At 47.3% G+C, this 24,226-nt stretch overlaps 1 protein-coding gene across 1 annotated transcript in view; it reads left to right on the top strand.

Moving 5' to 3' along the window:
* Positions 1–24,226, top strand: part of LOC125956571 (heparan sulfate 2-O-sulfotransferase pipe) — a 111,128-nt gene that overhangs the window by 85,881 nt on the left and 1,021 nt on the right. Inside the window, exons 3-4 of the mRNA XM_049688596.1 lie at positions 20,571–20,637; positions 24,134–24,226. The exon at positions 24,134–24,226 is cut by the window's right edge and continues 467 nt beyond it. Coding sequence (XP_049544553.1) covers positions 20,571–20,637; positions 24,134–24,226 — 160 coding nt within the window. The remainder of the gene's footprint in view (positions 1–20,570; positions 20,638–24,133) is intronic.

Genomic DNA, 24,226 nt, shown 5'->3' with positions numbered 1-24,226 from the left:
AGGGAGAAGAAGAAAGGGAGGAGGGGCCCGGATTCCACACTCACGCTCCCCCCCCCCCCCCCCCCCCCCCCCCCGGATGGGTTCGATGGACGCGCCTGCAATTGGGGAATTTAACCGGCTGAACGAACGGCAGCAAACGAAGCAACGCAATCATTAATCACACTCATTCTGCCAATCTGCTTTTATTTTCTTTAAATCTCTCACCTCGCGCACCTCCTCCTTCTCCTTTGAAAGTGGCCTTTAAGACACCGCCGGGAAGGCGAGAGATCGAGCGATAGCATCATTAGAACCCTTTTTTCTCCCCCATTCGCGGGCGCTACCGATATAGTCGCTGCTCACCGATGATGCCAGAGCCACAGCCACCGCCTAATAGTAGTATCATTAAAACGTAATACCCGACCGTAATTATCGCAAACCATCTGCCACCAACGAGAGCAGTCGTGCCTGCCCGCCCGCCCGTAGTGGTGGTGGTTGTGGCGTGGTCAGAGTGAATGCGTTTTTGATGCGATTACCTTTCGGCATCAAACGGGGCGCGAACGAGGAGAGAGGGTTGCCCGATGCTCACTTGATACGGAACATTTTTATGCTGCACCAAAGCCCGAACCGCCACCCAATCAGTAATGGAACCCGTTCGATTTATTGTAACCGCATGCAACCAGGTGACCACCACCACCACTAACACACCAGGGATGTTGATTGGCAACGGAATGAAACAGGACTAACCGGCTGTTTGGTGATGATAAAAAAGCAGGGAGTTGTTTAATCAATTCCTTATTTCACACATTATTGCAGCTTATTTTTTGCGTTTTTTTTTCGTTGTTTAAAATTATTAACACGATCCACGATATGCTGCTGCACCGGTGTGCGGTATCATTAGCTGCGCTAATTAGTAAACCCCCCGGTCTGGACCACCGATATACGTCCCTGGTCCGCTAGGGAAAGGTTTATTACTAATTTTCCACGATTGTGCATCAATTGATTGCACTCGCCCGCGATGCGCTTGATGCTGAAACCTGATTCTAGGAAGCGTGCCGGTAACGTAATGCTTACTTCGATCACCTTTAACTGTTGCTAGGAACACGGAGATCATGTATCACCTCGCCTTCTTCTGACATGCATTCTTTTTCGCGCACACAACAAAGCAACCAATAGTTGCTCTCGTAAATTGAGTTATCACCAGTGGCCAGAAGTGGCCTGTTAGCAGCACCAGATCGCCCCCCAAAGACTGAAGAGCACAAGACGGTAATCCACCACGAAACTCACTGCGACCACCACCACCAACAACAACGTGCCCCGCCCCGCCAGGATGGTAAATTAGGTTTTCACTTCGCCAACTACTTGAGAGCTCGCTCAGAGGTGCTTAAGGATCACTCTCGTAAGGATTCAGTGTCGTGAGGGGATGATGGAGAAGGGGATGGCACGTGACATCTCCTGCCCTCACTCCCCGCCGCGCAAAAGCAACCAACAAGCGCGCTCGACGGTTCTCGGCGAATTTAAATGTAATTTAATTTCTCAACCTTTCAACACAATCGTCCTAGTGTAAACACAGCAACGACCACGGCGCCGAGCCGCTGAACTATCGGCGGTGCATAGTAGCTCTTGTGGGCGGCTGCCCGGGACTTTGTGCTTAAGGATCAAAAGCAGGAGCTGCTGGCATGCGTGCGCTTGTTTCGGTGTGTGTGGCCAAGGCACGAATTCACAACAAAAATCAACCATGAGATGAAACGCGCTCGACGCTCCACCGATAATGTAAGCAGCTGACGCTAATAATTAATGTGGAAAATTTTGACGACCCCACCATGCCTGCCCGGGCCCTGAATGGGGAATCCCTGGAAACAGGGAGGGAAGGACCCTGCTGTTCTGCCTTCTGCAAACTTTCCCATCCGTCTTGGTTTTTGGGACCGCGACGTCGGCGTCGGTTTCGATCAAAAACACGGCCACGGCGTGTTGGCTTCAGGCAGTGTATCTTGAACCAGCGAGGCGACTGCAAAGAAGAGATGATGCTGCTTCTGCTGCTGGTGCCGATGGCTTTTGGGGCCTCTCCTTCTTGCCTCCAGGGAAGGCTTCCCTCGTCGCTCACATGCTACTCGGATGGATGGAAATGTTGCCTGTGTTCACATGCTGCCACTGGACCTTCTCTAGGTATAGTGTGCTCAGAAAGTCGTAAACGGTCACAGTAGCCAAGAAGTTATTGAAAACTGTGCTCTCTGCCTCTCTGTCTCTCTTTCTCTTTCTCTCTCTCTCTCTCGCACTCTGGTGCTTTGGGGACTTTTGGTGTGGGAAAATAGGGGAAAAAACAGGGCACAGGACCACGTAGCCATCGTAGTAGCCTCCTGCTGGCTCGGTGCGCTAGGTCGTTGCTAAGGCGAACGTTACATTTCCCGGGGAAAACTTTTAATGCGGCTAAATGGCGTTTCGCGCCTCTGCTGTGATTGTAAATTAATCTCTCGGTTTCATCAGTATGTTCGGGCTTCGGGATAAGGAACCATCAAGGAAGGGCGAGGCTGGGATGGGGGAGGGATGGAAAAGCTGCAAAACAACATCCCAAATAATAACAGCGGTCCCTGGAGGTGCCGATGGGACCCATCGTGCCGCGTGGATGGTGGTTTGTTGCGGCGAGGCCACGAACAACAAGCGGACGACAGGCGCGGGGCAGAAGGCAAGGAATCAATTAGTCTGAATGATGTGAACCAAAAAGAACCGCCCGCCTCCCCTCCCCTCCCGTGCCCTAGGATGAGATTTTCTTGTTTTTCACCGGTGGGATTTTACGGTAGTGTGTAATGACGCACGGAGCGGGCATATCTTAAATCTTGCACACAAACATCGCACGAAGCGAAGCAAACAAGCCAATTGATTGCAATGTTAATCAAATCTCGGGAAGGGCAGGGGAAGGGCAGGGAAGGGAGGCGGTGAGTTTTATGTTACAAACAAACTCCCGCCATTATATACTGTTTATCATTGATACGAATCCGGGGAAACGAAGGATTACTCTATCAGCAAGCTGCTGGTCGGCATAAAGTAACTTCAAAAAACGGAAACATCTAGCCAATTCCGTGTAATGGGGATCTAGGTTTAGAATTATCTGTTTTGCAAAAATGTTAATATTTTACGAATGAAAAGATGATAATCCTATAACATGTTGATTCAATTTGGATTTTCCAGTAGTTTTACGTGGATAAAATTGTTAAATGTTCCATTTGCGTTGGCATTTTGATAACCATTGTTAGTTAGAAGTACAATGTGTTAGTTAGTATGTAGAACTAAATCCTTTTTTTATCATCATAAGTTCCAATTAGGGAATATCAGAACTGAAACTTTATACAAACTTCTACCAACAGAATTCAAAACCATTTAGTCACGAATTTAATTAGTCTTGTGATTGGATTATTTTAATTTGAATCACATTCAATAGTGTACAAAAAGAGCTAACACTCTTGTGGACGAAGAGGGTCTTCGTATACTAGTGAAACCAGAAAATAATTCGAAATTATAATAGTCATACAATCATTTGCCTTAAAATTGATTATCTCAGAACAGTACTCATGCCGATAATAAATTAGCATCACATCTACTATGTTAGGTCATTATTCCTTTAGAAATGAGGCAGGAGCTATTATTAAAGTGACAATGGCAAGCGCTGTCGTGCCATGTTGGTTGAAATTTAGTTTCTTTAGTTGAAAGGACGGCATTTGCTGAAAGCGGATTAAATCGTGGCGCTTGTCAATCGATTAGTAGGGATAACAATTTAATATCCCCTCTTTATTCAGATGTTGTCCTTTTACCTCACTCTCTCTCTCTCTCGCTTCGTGGCTATTCTAATTCATTGATTTACGGAAGAATCTTAAGGAAGAATCTATTCACAATCGACACAAAAAATGTTCTAAACTGGAACGGATTTCAAAGACCATATAACACGTTGCCTCAGTGGACATTCCAATATTGCTGTTCTACATTTAAACCTCTCAAGCGCTTTAAAGACCGCTCTTTCCTTACCCAAATCCAACAAAGACAAAGTGTAAACAGTGTGATTCTGCTTCTGCAACATCAAGATGCTTCATAACGAAACAGGCTTTAATAGGTGCTAAATCTGAAATATGATAAACAAAACGGATATTTACTCGTGCAATCGGTGATTCAACAGATCACCCGGCAGCACACCCGGCCGACGAACACTAAATAGGTTTAATATGCCAATCAACTGTGCTCATCGGAACGCTGATCTGATCTGTTAGTCGTAAGCCTTCGCTCCAAAGCATCCCCACCCTTGACCAAGACGCACACCGATTCCGTGTCCGTGTACAGTATTTAACCGAACAATACACCTCCAGCACCCGAGGTCCAGAAGTTCACCGGAGGCTTCCTCGGTCGGTCGCTATCGGAAAATTATCGTCCTTCTTGCTCGGTATCTAACCAACAGACACCGAGCTTCACTGGAAGTCAGTTACCACGTCAAATATCGTCCCGAAGCCCCGAGGCCAGTTGACCCGAAACACGGTGCCGTTTAGTCGCCACAAGAGAGGTGACTTTGGCAACTGGCAACTGGCAACAGCAGCACCGATCGGTGCGATTATCGTCGATACTCCTCCTTCAGCAGACCGCAAGTGTCGATGATAAAGGATGCAGCAGCAGCAGCAGCTGAAGTTTGATTTCAACCGCCCATTCTCTGTATCTCTCTCTCACACGTTGGGACGAGAGAAAACAGTTGTTAAATTTGCATATCAAACATTATCCTCAGAGCATTCCGGAACCCGGAAGCCTTCCTTCAACTGCGGGTTTATCCCAAGTAGCAGCAACAGCAGCAGCAGTCGAGTCAGTTAGCACCGTTCGATGTTGCAAATGTTTGCGGTTAACCACCATTATCTAAGAACAACTCTCATCAGCGTCCTGGCCCGACTGCTGACTCAGCCACAGACCGAACCGGAACCGGAAGCGCACCGTCGCGTTAGAACCTTCAGAGAGGAGGGTTTTGTCTCCGTCGAGACTCGGTCAAAGGGTGCAAAAGGGTGCGCAAATTGCGTTCGACGAACGTCCTGTTTTACGAATCGTTTTGTACTTGATTTCTGCTGGACGACCGGATTCGAGACCTCCGCAGCGAAGATGACAGTCTGGCAAGGCGAGCAGATTCGCAGAGAACGGCGCAGACTGTGTAAATGTTTACTCTCTCATGCTTTTCACCATCCAGCACAATCAGACATTCGCAACCGAAATGCCCTCTCTCTCTCTCTCTCTCGGTACGATGCATGATGATGATGGCTTCGCATGTCTCATCTTGACTTTTGTTGTCGGTGTCGGTGTGTAGCACTGTGTTTAGTGTCGCCTTCGTTAGCCCGGTATGCAACAAAATTATCAACTGGAACCACCAGCCAGGAATCCGAATCCGGGAGTCAATCCATTTTCCAAGCATGTGAATTCACGAAGACGTGATGCCGCTGTCCGGTGTGCATGTTCTGTACCGCTTCATGCAGCATCGGTGGCCTCTACAACGCATAGCAAGCGTGGTTTCCGGTTCTTAAAGCTCGTTGAACGTACCTTTGGGAAGAGATGCCATGATGCGGCCTGCCTTAAATTAACGTCGCACTAACACGACCAACGCTGGTCCACACCGAAAAGGGGAACCCACTAAATAGGTCCTCTCCTTCTTCCCGAAACCCTAGCATCAGCTAACTCTTTATCAAACCACCCTTGGGAAAGGGACAAGAGACAGCGGACACCCGGACCGAGCTACTTTATAATTGAATAATAGCTCCGGATCAGTTTCCACGGCACAAGAGCAGCATTTCCCCAACAGCAACCCTCCCAGCCGACGAATCCGGTCCAAGATACGCCTCATTTCGGTTGATTTATCGACTGAAATTAATTCCAAAGCTCCGTGGATCCTGCGGTGGTGGTGGTTCCCTTTGGTAGCTGAAGGCGCTGTCAGTGGTATCGTTCCCTTGTTATCTGTGTGTGTGCATGGTTCCGCGCCCTCACCAGCCAGGATTAGAGGCACTCCCGGGAGCGGAAATGGTGCTGTTGTTGGCAAACGCTCCGCGACCACCATTTCCTCACCCGAAGAAGCTTCCGGTGTTTGTCGTCGTCGTCGTCGTCGTCATCGTCGAGAGGCGCCGTCCGCAGTATTGCCGGAAGCAAACGGTAGGAGGAACTGCAGCGGATGTGCAAGACAATCGCCATGCATAAACTACGCAGCTAGCGAGGGTTCTCCAGCGACCTAGTCTGGTGATTTGAATGCCAGAAAAACATTGACCATGAGCATGGAGTTTGAGAAATGGTGCCGGGGGAGTTTGTCGGGATCACGAGACTAGATATGCGGATATGCGTGCAGAGGGGAACCGTCAGGTGGGTCTTATTGGCGCACGGGAACTGAGCACTTGGCAGGACACACACTGTTAACTTCCGATCGGTTGCCGGACCATAAAACAGGTAGTCCTCTGATGATCCTTCTTCTACTGCTATGAACAATCCATCCATCCATCGTGGTCCGAACCATCCATCTTGGCCTAGTGTTCGTGGTGTATCACGAAAAGTCCGGAGCCAGCCAAAGTACGCCCATCAGCATCACATTAACAATGGTTGCAGTTTTCGGGTGGAATACTATTGCTCTCTTCTCCAGCGTGAAAGTGGATGGTAGAAGGAAGAGTTACGTTTACAGTCGCTTCGTTCCTTCGCCACGAGTGTTGATCACGGCGCCCGGCACGAAATGGGAATGGGAGGTTTCGGTGGAATGCAAAACAATAAAACAAAGGCCCCGGGATGCTATCCGGCCGACCTAGGGCAACATAGAATCTATTATGGGCTAGTAGCGTTTGCTGCAAAGCGCAAAGTAAAGTCCATGGAAGCATTGCGGTAGGCATGACGACGCCATGACACTGCGCACAATGACGTCAATAACCTTCAACCGGCATTAATCTAACGCAACGTGTGTAGCAGTGAGCAACAGAACACACACACGCATTTGAACATTGAGTTGTATTTACAATTTTGAATCCATTTCACATCAAAACCCCTCAGGAATCTCCAGGGCCTTTCGTAAAATCCTGCACATCCAACACTCTATCCAGGTTGCACCCCTGCTACGCTGAGACGCAATATATTCCAATGCAAGCCCTCACAAGCACAGGTCAGTGTACGGATGCAGCAGACGATTGCAAGGCGAGTACGCATCGGCGCTATATCCGTCGCTCCGACTACCAATTGGAGTTAACCAAATTGAAACTAACGTCCTTTGACAGAAACGGACCATAAATGGCCAGGGAGGGGTGGTACATGGTACAAAAATCCTGGTACATGAACCTCGCAACCGCATCCACTCATTTCCATCATCGACTCCCTCTCGGTTACCCTAACCTGTCTATAACTCCTGCCATTCCACCTGGGCACCTCGGGATGCTGGGGATGATTTTTACTAACTGCTAGACAAATAATCCACCACCACACGTCGGACACAATCCCGAGACCGAGACCGACCAACGGGTAACAGGACCCCAGGACGTCCGAATGACCGAACCGGATTCGTTCCGGGGGGAAGGGGATCTAAAAATCAGCTACATCCAATGGTTTTTGCAACTCCACCTGCCGAGACCAATGTCAAACTCCGGTTTGCCATGCTTCAGTTACACGTCGCAACGTACCAAGCCAGCCTAGAGCCTACAGACGCACAGCACACGCCCGGCGCACACACACCTTCGATGCAGTTTTTACGGTGGTTTTAGTTCTCTCCGTTTGCTGCTCCGTCCGTCCTAAACCTGCAACCCCGAGAAACCGATGTGCCATTGTGTATCACAAAACGCTTGCTGCAAACGTTGCGCACGATGATGACAGCGCCACCACCACCACCACCACCACCATGGGCGGTTGGCTTCATCTGGGTTTCGGTTCAGTATTGCTATGCCGTTGGGCTGCCAGCCAGGATGCCAGGCCTCTGCACCGAAAACATTATTTGTCGTTTTTATCGGCGTTCAAGCTTTCCCCCCGGCCCAGCTTCCAGAGCCAGAGCAGTCGGTGGCCAAATCTGGCTCTGGTCTCTAGGCCCAGGTGTACCGGTTAAGGCCCAGGCCCCCCGGTATGCGGTCAAAATGACAAAACATTTAAATTGCATCCGTACCGATTGCGACTGGAGTGGTCCGATTGTCCGGGAAGTTCGACCCGAGGAGCGTGGTGTCAACTGCAGTGTTTAAGGCCGTCGTCTAATGAATCTAATGAAACACTGGCTGCAATCCTGGGGATTTGTTGCCGGTTGTGCAAATTAATAAGATTTTCTACAAGCTTCCGAAAAGGAGGGGATAGCAGCCAGATTCCAACCGGATTCTATGCATACCATGCGCACCGTTTGGCACCTTGGATGTGCGGGCCATTAAATCGGAAGCATCAGTTTTGATTCATTCCGCCATTTGAATGGTGCGAATGGCGGTGAATTGGTTTAGCGGAGTGGAGTTCTCACGAAACGATGAAAACCAGAAAGGCAAAGCAGCAAATGCACTGGCACTGGCACTGTTCTTGTCTGTTGAAATGCAAATGGCGCTTACCCTTAGTCTCAGTAGCCATTGCCTCAATTCGCATTCGTGCAAACAGTAGCATCCATTACGACTCTTCGGCAACTCTCGCGCGACAAACATAAAAAACAAAAACCCCGCAGTCAGTTTTCCCGCAGTACTCGTGGGTTTTAGGTGGTGCCCGAATCACGGGTCCGGGTATAACGAGCGGAGTGGCCGTACGATGCTTAAGTGCCCGCAAACATACTTCCAGCTTTATTAATGCACTTTTCGACGTCATCATCACCCCGTCGTCACCAGGCGTCGGATCGTGTGACTGGCGTTGACGGAGCGCAACGACGACGACGACGATGGCGACGATGACGACGAGTTCCTTCCGTCATGTTGTTCCCCTTGTTCTTCCTTGTCGGGACCGTAGAAAGGTGCGAAAGGGAAGGTGGCCTAAATCTGTACCGCGGAACCATCGCAACCATGGTGAAGTTTGATTTTCAAAGGATAACTCTGAAGGAGAACGTCGCCTACTCCTCCGCCGCCGCCCATGGCTTATGGACCATGGAAACGCGCGTTCATGCACTGGAAAATTAAACAGCTTCTGTTAATTACACTCCACATCATTATGACTCAATCCAACGACAGCAACGACATCGTACGTACGGGAACAGGAGCTACCAGCGCACTCTCTCCGTTTGAACGGCGTTTGCTTAGGTGTGTGTGTGTGCGTGCGTGTGATAGTATGTGAGAAAGATACCGAGGATGCCCCGATAATGCAGAGTGTTCTTATGCAGATATCCTCGCGAGATACGCACTCGACATTAGCGAAATGGGAGGCTTCCGGCTTACTGTAATAGTGCTGGAGAGGCTGCTGGTAACAGAATCTTACTTCTCGGTAAATCCCGGGTCGCGGCTCGTGACTTGGCGCACCGCCCCATGCTGTCACTTACACCCGCACGCGCGCCAGTGTTGGGATGATGGCACTCCAGACGATAGACGCCACCCAAAAACGTCACGTGAAACAAATCCTTATTAGCATTTTAAATTGGATTAAAAACTTCATTTTCACAGCAGAGCAACCCGGCATTCCGTAGGGAATTGTCCTTCCATCCACACACACACATACACTCCCGGTGATGTCTCTGGCCAAAAGATGGATCAACTGGAATAGTGAATGGCACGGGCACGGTGCGCGAACATCAGCTAATAGAGTTCGCCAAGAAACGAACAAGTCAAACCAGCGCCCCCTTTATACCATAATTCCAGTTTAGACCATCCCCAAATCGAAAGGATTATTGAAACAGTGTGTGTGAGAAAGATAGAAGACACGACAGCGCCGGTTGTAACACGTTCTACATTGAAACCAGAAATCGAGTTTGGCTTTGGAGAAAATGAAAATCCCTCATCGCCGGGCAGATAAAGCGAAAACGTGTTTAATCAAACATGGAGTACGAGAAGCCACGAAGGAACACACTCTTAACGCTTCGCAGTGTTCGCAACATGCTTGAGCGATCTTTACTTTAACTTTTTCAACAAAAGATCAATGGCTAATGGGTAGCGGAGGAAGAAAAAAAACTCGTCTTCAGACAGACTTGTACAGCCCTCAGTTCCACCACCACCACTCAACCAACAATGTTAACACTGATATGCAAACAAGCATCGCATAGCTGGATGTATAAAGAGCATAATTCAGTCTTGAGGAGTGATTGTGTAACATCCATGAAGTGTCACTCCAAAACGTGAAATGCATTGTGGTGCAGTACAGGTGACATCATAGGCATGGCCACAACCACAAGAAACATCAATCAATCGGCTACAGTTTATAAAAGATGTGTGTTCAAACAGGTACTCGACATCGAATAATACCCTTTTGCGTAAATGCTTGCACTTGCACGGGCACTGCAACCCCTTTTAAACAAACAATGTGCTCTCAAGTACAGCCGCTTTGTCGTATCTCCTTTGTCCTCAAGTCTGCGACTTCCATGCACCCAGCGGGAGGATTAAACGGAACTTGCATCTACTGGCGATAACTTTTGATCGGAAATTGCCTCTAGAACGGAGTCAATAGCTACAATTTGCACATTTGCTTGGTAAAGAAAATAAACATTATTGCAGTATAGAATGATTACTGCTAATGACACTTAATACGATAACTGATACTGCATGTGGCAGTTAAAGTGCCGTTTTCTTATCAAACGAACGACTAATCAAATATTTTCAATATACAACTATCGCATATAAAAGAACAACTTCTGTCCTATTCAACAGTAACAAATCAATTTTAGTAGATGAGTACCGTAGAATTAAGCAATTCGCAGGATGTATCAATAAAAATCGAAAACTACAGGGATTTGGTTTCGACAAAGACCATCTTGTCTGAATTACCTCTGTCAACGTAGTTTAATCAGCATGGGCCATCATTCTACGATTAAAAAATGAAGTATCAACTAATCTCGCGCTATCGAATTTAATATAACATGCTCAACTAAAGAATAGAACAAAATTTTAAACATATACGGAAAAACTGTGACGAACAGCTGAAATAACATGAAAATATTGTCATTAAATTGTTTCATGTAGAGTTAAATAAACTGTTATATCAACTAATATAAATATCAACCCCTAGTACTTCGTTAACGAAGCTCTTGAAGGGCTAATATTAGGTTTTCATCATGTTCTACTACAATATAGTCTTGATAATGTATTATAATGGGAATAAGGTAAAAAGAGGTTTTTTTATTTACTATATTTAGCTCTAAAACTCAAAAACTATCATCGAACAACCACTATATTAACCAGAATTAGGTCCTTGTGACTTTTTCCTTCCCCCAAAACTTAGCTTGCCCCTTCACGGCACCTGTTTTGAGTCGATTTCAGCCATAAAAACATGATAGTGTATTATAATGGCAAAAACTAATTATTTTTCGCATTGAATTGCAAGCAAATAGCTATTGACGTTCTACCCCACCTAACCATATAACACAAGTAAACACTTGTAAACACAAAGCCTCAAAGTCGAGCGAAAGATCAATAAGGATCGATCAGCGACCGACCACACGTTGACCCTATTGGTGGTAGGGACGAAAGGCACCTGACTTCATAACGAACACACAAACAACCACCGGCACACTACGTGTAAAATTCCCACCAACCAACCCACTGCAGGACACCGTTCAGGGCACAACGGTCGGTTGGTCGGTCCGGGTTCGAGAGGTCAACCGAAATCCCGGGGAAAACCTCCGCACTGGCGGCCACCACTGGAGGGCACAAAACCGGAACCGCGTGCGCATTGCAACCGTTGTTGCCGCAATCTCTGCCCCATAAATTAGTCAACCGAGCGCCAATCGCTAGCAGATTGGCGATTGCTGTCGCCTGATACGGATTGCCACCCGGATAGGGAGGGGTGCTTCATTCTTCGACACTCCCCACAGCATCCTGCAGCGCAATGGCCGGCCTTCGGTGACCGGGAACCCAGGACCAAGCAAGCAAAAATTGGCAATGACACCGGCGGAGCGAAGGACGAACGGACGGACAGTCACGGTGTGGTTGCCACGCGTAAGCGAAACGTAATCACGATCGATTTCTACCAATGGCCAGTAACTGCAACACATTACCTTGCACCTCCCCTCCCTCCGAAAACCCTGCTACACCAGACCCCGCATCGAACACGATCTGCATCCTGATGGTGCATGAAGGGGGGGTGCAATTGAATTCTCGACCATTCCCTGATCCCTGGAACTTCCGGCAACCCCCGGGAACTTCAAAGTGCCGCCACACCATAAAGCAGCAGTGCCCGTGGTCCGTGCCCGTGGTCCGTGCCCGTACTCCTGGTGCGGTTTTGTGGTCAGTATGATGTATGCCCATATCGCATACCGGCCTCCCGCTACCAGCCGAAGCGAACTGTCTACTGTTCGTGCACTAGCGGCGGCGGCGGCCGGCTGCGTACCGAGCGTGTGGTTCTTCGGTCTCCGGGAACACGGAAACGGCACGGAAACCGGGCGCATGCGGGGCTGGCTGACAGCACTTTGCTGAATTTACGCCCACCCCCGATCCTACAGGAACCCAATCGCCAATGGGGAGGTGGAAATGTTCTGACGTTTTTCCCTATTTTTGTTCATGTTTGTCCGCCTCGGTCGGACGGTCGGTCGGCACTAGAACCGTTTACCATATGGAGGCTGTGGTGCGCGTAAATTATGACTGGCAAATTGTGTAACTGGTTAAGTGGAGGTGAAATCTATAATGCATCGAATGCAGCTTTGCAGATGCGCCCCCCTTTAACCGACATGGGCCTGGGGTGGTGTGGTGTTTCAATAATGAAGTGAAACGAGCACGAGCATAACTAACTTTTGGAACGCGCTCCAGGAACACGCACGCACACCGTTATGCACAGCACAGTATCGAGTATTCTTAATTGCTTAGTTGAATAGATTTCAAGCAGACAAAGAAACATCCAACAACGATTGCGGCACGATTGGAACGACAGAGAGCGTAGCTAATCCCCATGTAAGACTGTAAGGAAACAGTCGTGACAAAGCTCGCGCATGCCTTTCTGTTTTCCCAAATAAAGTTGTTGAAAGCCCTTTGGCCTGGGCCCATGGGCAGCAAACGGAGCTCGGAGGTTTCGGTTTTAGAAAGTATCGACTGTCACTCCACATGGAAGGGCATACATATGCGCGTGCAAAATTAGAACACGACACACGGACACAACACACGGCTTACAGTCGAACGGGTCGGTTACCATCAATTCACTTTAATGCTTGCGCAGGCAACAGTTCGGTTCCTTTGAGTGTTTCGGTTTAGAATGTGTTGAAGGGATTGTTGCACTGCTCGAAACAATTATTAATTGCCACATTTTCTGTTCACAAAATCGTGAAGGAGAATGAATCGCTCTAATCGTTGTGCCAATTTTATACATTATAGCGGTTGCTCTCGTTTCTCAATCACTAAGGTGGATATAAAATGTAATGTTGCATCCCTGTAACATACAACAGTGATCTACCAATATGGTAATAAAATATTAAAAAACAATGTTCATATGGTGAAAAATGATAACATACAACGCTAGATGTACTTGATCAAATGTAATTTAGCTGTTTGCCGTGTATTGTTATTTTGGTAAGATTTGCTGGCCATGAATGCGTGCTTCTAAAGGCGAATTTAAATCATCAATCATCTAAGCTTGTGCAGCATTGTTTAAAATTCATCCGATCATACGAATGAGAAGAAAACAGCAACCTTTTCGTTTAATAAACACTTTTTATACGTGAACTGAAGCACTTACTAATAATGACAACAATGAACTCGCGTCCAAGTATCCCAATGGGATGTATTTGCGTAAATGTTGATATAGTTTTAGACGAATTGCATTCTACTAGTTTAATTGCACAACAGTTTTCTTCATTTTTTTTACTCCATTTTTTCATGTTAAACATTACTAAATTGCCTTAAAGATAGCAAAACAGTACAGAACATCGTATAATATAAGAGGCGAAAGAACCAACAGATTTGAATCCTCTATAATTAATAAAAAAGATTCGTATAATATAGACACAAAATGCATTGAAAGTAGCTAAAATGTAAAGGTCACCATTTTGCGCACACCAAAAATACATACCAACAAACAATACAAAATAACAAACGTAACATTGACACAAGATTTAAATTACAATCGGCAATTTAACCAAAAAACCATCGAAATATTGACGGAAACACTATATCGAACCCACTTATTGTTTGCAGAATTGCCACGAAATAAAAAAAAGGAAAAAAAAACTATTCCGTTAATCACACAATGTCGTTCAGCAACGATATCATCAAGTGGAAACAAAGGCAACACCCAGGCGCCACGTGAAGCTTAAACACACGATAGCCGAACAATATGTACCAGGAATTAAAAACAAGCCTAACCACACAATGCTCATCCACAATGAATTCCCATGTTTACCAACATCATCCTCATCATCACCATCATCATCATTAACAACCTATAAGCACCTCGTTCGTAAAGCGCCCCCCCCCCCCCCCACTTCCTTCCTTAACAACTGCATAACAAATGGATGAACAATTAACCAATTATTTTGACAAAATTATCCCTCATCAACTCTAACCGACCGATCAACACTACCAGCCGGTGGTAACGCCGGTGAAGCTGAAACTGCCAAAGTTTAATCGACAAAAGCTCACCTCGTGCGCTGTTTCGCACGCGGTACATTGATTGAGCGAACATCGAACAGCATCGACCGGACAGCGAACGACCGGACATGCTGGCCATACTGGCAAGAACCAACCAACCGGACCACGGAATGATTGATCGAGAAAAGCGTGGACGCGTTTCGAGGACTCACCAGCAGTAGTAGCGTGGAGTTCTCTAAGTTGTTTTCTTATCCGAAGGCACGCATAAACACCGTACGGTGGCCGCTAATGGGGCTGGTCCGGATTTCGGAAGGATTTCGGTCATTATTCGATCGCTCGACGACGTCGATCCAAACCAGACGTACGTGCGGACGTGCGGAAGCACTTAATGATAATATTTTGCTATCAAATTAAAACGATGTACGAGAACATCTACATCATCCTCCGATCGAATCGTGGTGGGTGGCGTGGCGTCTGCGGTGTGTGTGTGTGTGTGTGTGCCAAATGATGCGAACGTAAGCGCCCACCACCCTGTCACGCATGCCCTCCAACCTTTCGCCTACAACCCCACGGAGCACGGCACCGGATTCAGGACGACGACGACGACGACGACGACGACGACGACGACGTTCGAGCCTAAAGTCGATCGATCGATTGGAAATGAATAAATTATTCTGGCCGGCACCGTTCCCGGCCATCGGTTCCGGCACCGTACGGCCGATGTCGACGGCCCGGATTTGAAAGTATGATTTGACCGATTCCGGACCGAACGTCCGGATGACGCCGTACCGCGTCGGTTTGTGCGTCGGTCGTTTGTTGACTGCAAATATTAGGCCCGAATGTGGCGGTCCCCGGGGCGTTTTGTTTCGGACAGACGAGTCAATTCGCAGTCCGTGACCGTGCACTGTGTTTGTGTACGTGTGTCGTTGGTGTTATCATTTGACGGACTGATAAGGATTACGCTCTGGACACCGGGAACACAACAGGACGTACGTTCTTCTGTCTCAATAGCGAATGTCGCTCATTCAGCTGTTCAGTCCTTTGCTCGGACGAATCCTCCTCATCAGGACCGTACCTTTGAATTCTCGAACCAAACCGAAACCAGTTCCTAATATCGTCGCATCAACCCACACAATGGGTTCTAAAAGATTGAACAAACTTGTCATAAATTGAAGCACATACTTTTGTCGACTTTTGTCGGCTATCGGCAGTCGATTCTGTTCAATTGCTCCCCACGAATAGCGGATCAACGATAAAGTGCTTCAGTTCGGGGTCCCCAGATTCGATTGGATACGATTGGATTCCCCGTTCCCCCCCGTTAAGATATGCGACAACTCTAATTGCTCTTTGCTCTTTAAATGGCTCCACTGCTTTGGTCTTGATCAACCGAAAGTACCGATTCCAGAAGGTGCTCCATACTACTAGTAAATGCAGCTAAGCACCCCGTAGCCAGACAGGGTACTGATCGTTCATTTCGGTCTTATCGGAATAGGAATGCAGAAACTTTCATCTCTAGACAGGGCAGTAGATGAGGTGAAAATGAATTATCATGCAACGGCAGAACGATGGCACGAACGATGTCGGCCGGTTCGGTATGGCCACCAGTACGGCACCAGGACGCACTCATACGCAGTACGCCATTAGTACACGCTAATGCCTTCATTTTGGGATACGACACGACACTCGATGCAGTGCAACACCGAACCGAAAATGAGTGTCAGGAAGTTACAGCCGAAGGATACGTCGTATGCTCAAGCGTCCATGCTCCAAAAAATAAGGAAGACTCACTAACCGCTCCAATACTACCACCACCACCACCAGGACATTATGAATTCATAACGTTCCGTGCGGTGCGGTGCGTGTTAGAGAACCAATTGGAGGAACAAGAAACGATTTGCTGTGCTTATCGGCTCAACAAAGCATCACTAATTAAGTATCGGGGAAGGAGAGTGCCATTCCTGCATGAGCAGCCAGTCGCATTGAACCATGCCGCAACGAGGCACGTGTGTCCCGGCACATGACTGCCGTTGGCAGATGAAGCGCATCTCTCGGGGGGTGGTTGAGACTAGGGCATCGAACAAAAACCATGTTCCACGCTCCGAACACTGCACTGCAACCGAATGCAGTCGATGGATTTTGTGCCGAAAATTGCCCTCCCTCATCTGGTACCAGCGGAAGGTTTTTTGGGTAATTTTGAAGAAATTTCATTCGAGCTCTGAATTGCATGTTGAAATATTAAAGTCTTCCAAAACATCGTAACATCTGGAGTACACTCCAAGATCCACACAGATTGCTAGTTGTTTAGTGAACCGATAGGTTCAAATCAGGATCTCGTATCGCAGGTCCCAAGCTGACCATTCGTTGCACTGGATACGCATGAATGTGGGTTCTTGCATCTTAAAATAATAATCATTTTGCTCCTTATCGATATCGGACCGGTATTGCTGGAACTGGAATCACATTCTCGGACACACACACACACACTTGGACATTCTATCTCTAACGGATGTGGTCATAAATGAGTGTGTGCTTGTGCTGTGGTCAACGGTTGTAACGTGTTACGACGCCTCTCGCCACTCTCACCTAGAGGCGCCATGCAATTTACGACATTATACCCGGTAACTAGTGGGCGCCACTAGTCCAAGCCTTCTGCTGCTGATGCTGCGGTGCTGTACAGGTCAATCGGATACTCAGAACATCATCGTTCTCGACCGTCGAGGTCACCGGTTTCCGGGATACCTTGCCGTCAGAAGGCCGTTCGCCCGAAACAATGGACGGAAATTAAATTTTACGAGCCCATGCATAACCCGGCCCGCCGCCGGTCCACCACCGGCTACGAAAAGCATCGTCGGAGTCGAGGAGAGATTTGTGTAACCCGGTGCGCACGGCCATGGCCACACAGTATAAAAAAAAACATTCCCATACAGACGAAGTGAGTGAGGGGGGAGTGAAATCCGGTGTCAAAGTTTTCGCCGCCACCTGCCGCGTCCCGGTGGCCAGTCCCGAAATGGGTTCAGTTCAATTGCCCAAAAACCAAAACTCTAAATCGGTAAAGCCTAACACATACTATTTGCTGGTCCGGTAATTGCTTTTTCGTTGCCGGACCGACCGGGATGAGCATTGGACGATGGAGAAAAGTTTTACGAACTGCCAATCATGGTCACTCGGAATGCAGCGCCCGACATGCCCTGATTGAGGGGAGATGGCGGGGCATTGGGGAATGCAGCTCCTTCCAGGGGAACCCGTAAAAAAACAGGGCCCGTAATTTCCCAATCGAAAGGTTCGTTCGATAACAAATTTGAAACAGTTTGAAAACAAACCTCTACCGAATCCCAAATTGGATTGCCTTCGGTAGTGAGTTAGATGATGATGATGCGGAGCACGTAAAGCACTCCAAACTGGACCGAAACGTTGGTAAACATGACGTGAACGGTATGGTCGGATGTTGGCAGGAATTCGATAATGCATACATCAATATTAATTTAATTGAAACGCGTCGAAAGTAGGAATAATGCTCCCCCCAAGGAGGAGGTCTCTTAATCGTAAAGTTAATCATTCCCGACAGCTGCTGCTTCTGTTGCAACACTTTACGTGCAACCTGCTTAACTAAGTTAAATATAATTTCAAAGTTTTATTCGATAATCAGACCATTTACATTGTTCAGGTCCTGCGCAAAGCCAGCATCAGCATGTTTGGAGAACTACAAACACACATCTGACGCTTTAAGTGGCCTGGTCTTGTACCGAACCCTCTTTTCTCAACACCATTACGGATGAGTCCGTTCTGGCCATGAGTGTTGCTCGTCACACATTGTTTCTGGTGACACAGTGTTCGACGACGACAGTCATTCTTACCCTCTCTGGTGTTTCGTTCAAGTGGACTGCATATGCTAGAGTGATAATGATATTATTTAGATGCACCATGATCAACCACCATCGACATGGTTATGCTATTCCATTCCATCCCGAATGGCGTTGAGCTGCAGTGAAAGGTTACAAAGATTCCATTTTTAATAAAGATCGTCATATGAATAACGTGGCAATGCATTTAATGAAAATTTTTTTTTTATTGTTGGAATGCTGTTGATTATTCTTTCTGATTAATGTTGTTAAAAATTAAAAATATATCCGTGAGTTCACTTCAATCGCGCTCAGTTTTTGATGAGAACAACTTTCAATATTGAAAGCATGTGGTAATGAAAAGCCAGAGTGACCGGAGCCCAATGTCAGTGAAATCAGATTTAGAACAAAAGAGACATAACATGGTCCCCCAAAAAAACCCGCAACCCAGCAAGGTAAGGTATGTTGTCCAACAGCACAAACCCAGCCATGAAACCGGCATTGTTCCGCTTGTCGCGTTCAACCCAAAGGCTGCCACAGGCTGCGATACACACGTGGTACCACCGGTCGCGGCCTCTGTCACTTCAACCATAGAGTCTGCTGGTGGGGTCGCGGCGTTAAGCGCCCCTCCGGATCGGGGAAGGGATGAAAAAATAATAATGAACTTGACTGACGGTCGGCGAAACTGTTGAACTGGTAAACAGGGCTAACGAACCGTGAATAAGCGGAGCATAAATGTTGCGTTCGTGTTCGAAGTTGATGCGCCGGAAGCCACCTCAGGCTGGCTGTCAGTTGGTCGCTTCATCGATCCATCGTCGGACCGGTGCAGTGCTGTTCCGAGTGATGCACCGCGAACGTATGCACCGCGGTGCATGGGATGCCTCTTTTGAGAGGGTGAGCATTGAATGTGCCAGTTACTATGTTTACACTCTCTGTTGGCGTACAGTAGCAGAGGCTGACTGACTGGTTGGCCGATGTACTGCGGTCAACACGCTCGTATGCCAGGTAGTAACGAATCGAATCGGCAGCAACCCATTTCGTAATGCAGCCCTTTTATGCTCGCAAAGGTGCAAGGCCCTATAAAGGGGAGACAGTTCGAGTGCACCGAGTATGCTGGATAAACAGTCCGTGGTTACTTTGTTAGAGAAGCATAAGAACACACTTCTTTAACATTCGAAACTTGTGCAGCAAAAGGTGATAAAACATTCAATGTTTGTCACAATCGTCACTGCTGCGACGAGAGAAAAAACATCTATCTTTGTGGTCATTTTTATGACCAAAGCGAAATGACTTTCGTCTACGATGACGAGTGAATGTTTTACGATCTCTGCTGCATCTTTTACTATCCCCCCCAGTGAAGGTGGAGCAGCTTTTGACATCATTCAACATTTGAACAGAATCGCGTTGATGATCTACAAAGACGAATGAACGGGATCCGAAAAAATGTTTGACTTTAAGGCAAAAAGAACAAACCGCCGTTCGAATCATAATGCTTGCCTTAAAAACACTTCAAACGTTGCACCGGTTCGCAGAAACTGAGGATGAGAATCTCCCAGACATAATCCTCGCACACATCTTCGCACTCATACTCGTCAAGCGTCGCTTGTCAAGCGCCTCTTGTCAAGCGCCTGCCTGTGGCCAGGTTATTTCGGAGTGCACAAAACATTCCAACCGCCGGAAGCTGAAGCGGAACTCGCATTTCCTCCCTGGCTTCCTCTATTCCGGTGATGCGAGAGCCAAGTTGATGCCAGGACCGAAACTCCGGCTGCATTGCACTTATAATCGATAGCACTGGAGCACTGCAAAACAAACTCCCGTGGTTTCCTTAATTGCTTCCTGGCCTGGCCTGGCCTGGCCTGGAACCCGGTGCAGCCGAATGGGAACAGGGAATCCAATAATAAAAGAACAACAACAACAACAACGACGACGACGACGATAACAAAAAAACACACACAAAACAGGAAAAGGACACTAATTGCTTCCTTCCGGGGGTAGTTTTCCTTCGCAAAAATGCCATTTCCCTGCCGTCGCTTTTGTTCTAAATGTTTTCCCTTTTTCTCTCTCTCTCTCTCTCCCACGTATCGTTTTCTCGTATAGTGTCGGCCGGAGCCAACCAGAGCATCCACGGGCAGCACCACGAGCTGATTGGCAATTTGCATCATACGTATCTCAAGAGTATTGGCCAGGTAAGGACTTATGACTGCAAAACATATTCCAATACTGTTTCCAGGGCACTCCTCCGCATACTGTTGCCCCGTTTTTCATTCCTGCTCTCCCTTAACTAAGGTCCTTACCTTCAGTGGAGTGGGAGCTTTCGGAAACAAAAAAAGGAAAACTACAAAAACCATTACCGGGTGCCTAACCAGAGAGAGAGGGAGGTAGAACTAAGAAATCTTTTCCAGGTCATTTCCGGAACTCATCAAACATCAATCAAAAGAAAACGTTTTCCACCGGAGCTCGCCCGAAGGCGTAGTTCTTCATTTTCTACGCCACTAGTAATTGGCCCACAACAGCCCATTAACAACCTTAGAAACAATCTCAGTGAACTAGAAAATTGAATTAGATCTTAAAATGTCCGAGATGGAACCTGTTTTATTTTTGTGGGAAAGAGGAGCTGTTTATAAGATGGACAAATATCGCCCTCAAAAAGGGCCGTCAGAAATCAAATATTGATCAAAGTGATTGATCAATGCAAGGAACAGTATTTAATTAGTTCGATAGTTTGGTTGACTTTATGTGGAGCTATCATAAGTTTGCATGAAGCTACCAGTAACGCATGTACTACCTTTCGGAGAAAAAAGGATTCTTCACCTTCCTTGATACACATACTAAAAACCAATTAGGCTTGGCCAAAATGTTTCCCCTTTTTTATCGAAAACATTAGACAAACAGTAATAATTGAGAGCGTTTAAATTCTAGCGTTTTAACGCTGATGAAAACTATAGAATATTTTAGCATAAATACAAAGCACGACACACTGAAAGTGTTTTCCTCTTTACTGTTACGAACAATTTAAAATGATCCAGCAGAACATAGTCATGGGCTAAGCTAGTGCAACTTAATCGGTCACTAGCAATTTTAATTACAGCAAAAAAGCACTTACTGCCATGCTGCCTACAAAATGATCATTCAACCTTTAACATTTATCAACGGGCGTGAGGCCGGCAATGTCGGCACCTTCCAGTGCACAATCGTGCAACACATGTAATTCGAAGGGATTAGATGAAATGCGGCGTTGAAGCCACCGCCAAGCTGCCAACACGCGTTGCATGGCGTTAGCGAAAAACCTCACAATGAGCTCGATGAAAATAAGTTTCGGTCCCAGCGATAAATGCAACCCCGGTGCTAAAGCTCGGATTTTCTTCGCTTCCAATGCTACGCCACGTCATCCACCCAACACCACCGCGAACACAGGTGGCCCCCGGGCTAGGGAATTTATTGTTCTGCTTAGCTTCCGGAAGCGCTATGCAATTTCATGCAAACGCGCGGCGTTCGGTCGCTCACTCGCCTTCGTCTTCACCTTCGCCTTCCATTTGTTTGTCTTCTCTCTCCGTCTGTGTGGCGCGAAGTATCCCATTTTACAATGTTTCCCCCTCCTCGCACGGGGCATGGAACTCCTTCGCGGTGCAACAATTTATCTTTGCAAGATGTTGTGCACATTTACATACGCGAAATTTATCCCACATGCGGCCACCACTCTCTCTCTCTCCCAAAAAGGAGCAAATACACGAACGGAGACAATAGCGGTGTAGCAAGCAAAGGAGCAAAGAAAAAAGGATCCCGAGACCGAGCGTAGCGATGCACTCTCCTGGTCGAGCGTCCTGGAGATGGGAGCTGGCGCCATCCGCGCCAGCACTGTGTTGGTGGGTGCTGGCAAACGATTTTGACACGTGCAACCATAATTCAGAGGGTTTTATGGGTGTCGGTCGCCAGGTTGAGTTTGCTGGAGAGGGGCGAGCAGAGCGAGTGCCAGAGCAACGCACTAGCTTAACGGGATACTACAGCCAAGGACCCCTCGGGTGTTATGCCAGTAAGTAGGTCATTCAGTGTACGATCAAGAAGCGGGACGATGCCCGGGACGAAAGCCATCTCGAGGATGGTTCCCGACACCATCAACAACAACAACCACGGCAGGAAAATGTACTTTCTTTCTGCTCCAAAATTGAAATCACCCCCAAAACAGCATCTTAACCTCGCTCGCCATCCTGCCCAAGCGCACTCTCCCTGACTGCAGTCGCAGGAAGACCGGATGGAAATTGGACGCTTTATCACTCCACATAACGCTAAATCATCACTTGGAAGCAATTTAAGGTGGTGGATACTGGCTGCAACACTCCAACATCCATAGAGGGGACGCTTGTTTTTGGGAACGCTTTCCTTCTATCAGTTGCAGCGCTAGCATTAGGGGAATTGCAGCTGCGCTGTCTTTGCTCTACACCTGGTGACTACCCTGCTGTAACGGGGGGGGGGGGGGGGGGGAAGACAACGTTGCTGCTGTGGCCATGCCATCCGAAGCCAACGATCATATCGTTTGACATGGGTTTTGGTGAACCGTAAAACGCGTGACACATTTTATGATAATACCAATCAATGTGAGTAACGCCGAGATACCGAGTCGTGGGTCACAATATTGCAGAGTTAATAGAGAAAGGGATACGAAAAATGGAACGTATCCCTTGGCGGAGTGAAAAGAACACTAAATGTGTTTAAAATGTTCTTGAGTAACGGTTCCAAATATTATATCAATGTTATATTTTGAACGCTGATTGTTATGAAGCTGCAATATAAAAGACTATAGCAAATGATGTGTTTAAAGATATGGCAAACGATCTGCATATCCACATCCGCTCTCACAAGAACGATCACGCGCCTACATCCAATGTGATACCCCACAGGAGGTATCAGCGAGCGTGAAAGCAAAAAGGGAGGGAGACTTAATGAACCCTGAACCTAAACCCAAATCTGCGACACTAGAGTGAAAGTAAGCGAATCATCTCCGCGAAATTGATGACATCTTTGCACTTTACCCCATTCTTGGATTAACGACGATGTGGCGGACACATTACACATTTCGAACGATTCGCAATTACTGAGACAATATTGAATTTGCAAACCAATTGATTACCAATTCATTTGTACGAATGACACACAGCACAGGCTTATCGGCGCAATAATACGGAGTGATTCCAGCGCCTGTTTTTTTCTACTTTCACTTCCGCTACGCAAACCGATCATGAGACGAATCAACAACAAAACGGTGTTTTGGCTATGGTCTGCTAGCGATGAAAGGTGAAAATAGTCTTATGGTCCACCTAGCTGACCTACTCATGAATCACCAGACAACGGGCCCACGGGGGGTTCAACCCCAAAAACCGATCTTCAAGTTCTTCCATTCGCTGTGACGCGGTGGTGAGAACAATGGTAGGAATTTTTGGGTGGCATCGGGAATCGAAAACGACACCGCGCGCAGCGTGCAATGTTGCTAATTTTTATGTAAATTATCAGCGCAAACAACGCCTTCACCTCGATGGCTCGATGGTTGGGCTTTCGCACTCCTACTGCTAATCCACATTATTCATCGTGTGCTTAGGGTTGAGGATCATCGACACATTTCTTTTGAACGCATTGATTCACATTCGACTCTCAGACCTAATGTTGTTCATCATTTAACCTTCCGCACAGAAACACACCTTGAATGCGACGGAGCTGAACAATACGCGCAGGGCCGATGTACCGATGATCTTCTTCAACCGCGTGCCCAAGGTTGGCAGCCAA

Source organism: Anopheles darlingi, chromosome 3 (assembly GCF_943734745.1).
Source record: "Anopheles darlingi chromosome 3, idAnoDarlMG_H_01, whole genome shotgun sequence".
Taxonomy (NCBI): domain Eukaryota; kingdom Metazoa; phylum Arthropoda; class Insecta; order Diptera; family Culicidae; genus Anopheles; species Anopheles darlingi.
This window is presented reverse-complemented; position numbering and strand designations above follow the sequence as displayed.